The sequence below is a fragment of the Eurytemora carolleeae genome, unplaced genomic scaffold, assembly GCF_000591075.1.
Source record: "Eurytemora carolleeae unplaced genomic scaffold, Eaff_2.0 scaffold783, whole genome shotgun sequence".
Lineage (NCBI taxonomy): Eukaryota > Metazoa > Arthropoda > Copepoda > Calanoida > Temoridae > Eurytemora > Eurytemora carolleeae.
The window spans coordinates 164426-166802 of NW_019396710.1; the positions used below are offsets into that span (position 1 = coordinate 164426).

The window sequence follows — 2377 nt, forward strand, 5'->3', positions numbered from 1 at the left end:
AGGAGGGGGGAAGGGATGGGGGTAAAAAAATCGAATACTATGATGGACCCGATTTTTGGTCCCCATTCTTCACTTAATATTACATCTCAATTGCAAATAATCAAAAACATAAAAATACCTGCCATCCCCGCCCTGCTTTGTGGCCAGATGTTGAAAGTTAAAGGTTACTGGTCAAAAATAAACCACACCAAATCTGAAATATAATAACAATATTTTGTTCACAGAACACACACAATTAAAGTACGAGAATTGAAAAATTGTCAGTTCTCTTTATTTCTAACATTTTTTCAGATGAAAGTCAATTAGCAATCACTTCTCCGTCAATAGAATCCAATGATGTAAATTTCAAAACTGTCCAATTCTTGTGTTTACAAAAATTTGTTATTGATATTCCGAAAATGTGTTGAAGGGGTGGAATGGCTGGCTAGTCTGCTCCAAGCTGGGTGGAAATGCTAGCTCTCACTTATACAAAATGAGCCCCACAACTTGAAATATACCAAATTATACAAGGAAAAGTACAGATTTTATTCAAGAATTGTGAATTGTGTTGCGGGGCTCATGCAGTCCGCTTGCAGGGATGCCTAGCTAGTATCCCCACCGGAAACCGAGCTCTCATTGGTCCAAATAGTAAATCCTTGACTCTGATTGGCTAGTGAGGTAAATATAGCCGGCTTCACTTTACTCAGATCCAACCCTGTAAGGTATATGATAGCGTGCCTAGATTTTATTGCACGCGGTTTTGGATTCAGCCCAGACAAAAAAAAAATCGAGAATTTAGAGTTGGTAAATAGTTTTGAATCCATACACTGTATTAGATATTAAAGGCTGTTTGCAGTTTATTTCGTTTAAAAAATCTTTTGCTCAAATATATTTTACTTTAAGTTAATTTTACTAGTTTGTTTTTAATCTTTGTGAAGAAACAATCTCAAGAACTGACGAGGGTCAACCCAGACCGAAATATATTTTCAATAAATGGGGAACTAACATCTACTTTTTTACTCTACAGAGGTTTGGTCCATCACCATCACTGAACTTTTAATTTTACTATAATTTGACTCGTATATAATATCTTTATTATTGTCTTTAGTACTAAACAACTTAAAAAATTATGGAAGAAGACATTCAAAACTAATTAACAAATGTCATGTTTCGTGGGACACGCTGTAGCTTAAAATACAATAAATTGATTAAGTAACAGTAGTCAATTAACTAGGCATTAAGATATTAGATGAACAATCAAATAATTTAATAATATGAATTTTACTTGTAATTTGTATTTATCAGGCATATATATTTTAACACTTCAAAATAAATTCTACTTAATGTGAATACATATTTTTTAAGAGATGGGATTGAACGATTCATAGAGAAGTGTAAACNTAGATAAATAGTTGGGTTATCAAGTTTCTATTGCGAAATAAAAAAAATATTTATGTTTTGAACATACTCCTATTACCTGTTCATAAACCTGTGCAAGGTTGGCGGCATGGATGACATATGGGTGTCCATAGCCTAGACATTAGATAAATAAAACCAGGAATCATCAAATCAAAACATACAACTTTAATACAGTGCTTTAGATCAATTAAATCAGCACTAAACAAAAAGCCATTCAGAAATCAGGACATTTTTCTATTCTCACTAATTTAGATTTGGGTTTGGGAGTAAAAATTTTTTTATAGTTTTTGGTCGATTTTTTGCACCTTGGATCTGGATCCGTAGATCAGCATATTTTAGCGAATCCGGATCCAGGAAGCCAAAACATACGGATCCAACTGATCTGGGTTGGATCCGATCCCAAGCACTGCTTTAATATAGAAAGGACGAAATCCTATCATTATACAAGCATAAGAGTGTGGGAGGATGTGGGATCAGCTCTAATTTGAGATTTATTTACCCTATCAGGATGCGTTAAAATGGGGGTCGAAAATACGTCATAACTCTCATAATAATTGGTTCTTATGAACTCTTACAAACATAATTTTAGAACATGTTATAAAGAGGTTTATGTCCGATTTACATCGGTAGCTTTCAAGACAATTTAACTGATTGACAATTGGAAGATATTATTGTTTATCTAGCTTGAGAATTCTAGCAAATTTCTGATCATTGTCTCTGCAACTTAATGAGTCATGTAAAAAAGAGAGCAAATTACATGAGTCTGTCCTTGGTAACAATTTTTGAGTTATTTCTTAGAGAATGATTTTTGGGCCCCAATCAATTTTGTACATGGATCTAGTATGTAACACATGGAATTAATTAATCATGTGGTCAATGCGCCCGGCCCCCTAGCCTGTTCTGGCCGCGGCTCTCGGCCCCCTAGCCTGTCCTAGCCCCAGCGCTCGACCTAACCTAACTCTAAAATATTAAAAAAAAT

The 2377-nt window shown here is 34.5% G+C and overlaps 1 protein-coding gene across 1 annotated transcript in view; it reads right to left on the reverse strand.

Moving 5' to 3' along the window:
• Positions 1-392, reverse strand: part of LOC111707654 (selenide, water dikinase) — a gene marked incomplete in the record, with an annotated part of 9483 nt that extends 9091 nt beyond the window's left edge. The window contains 2 exon segments of the mRNA XM_023480786.1: positions 119-193; positions 373-392. Coding sequence (XP_023336554.1) covers positions 119-125 — 7 coding nt within the window.
• Positions 393-2377: the final 1985 nt, after the last annotated feature.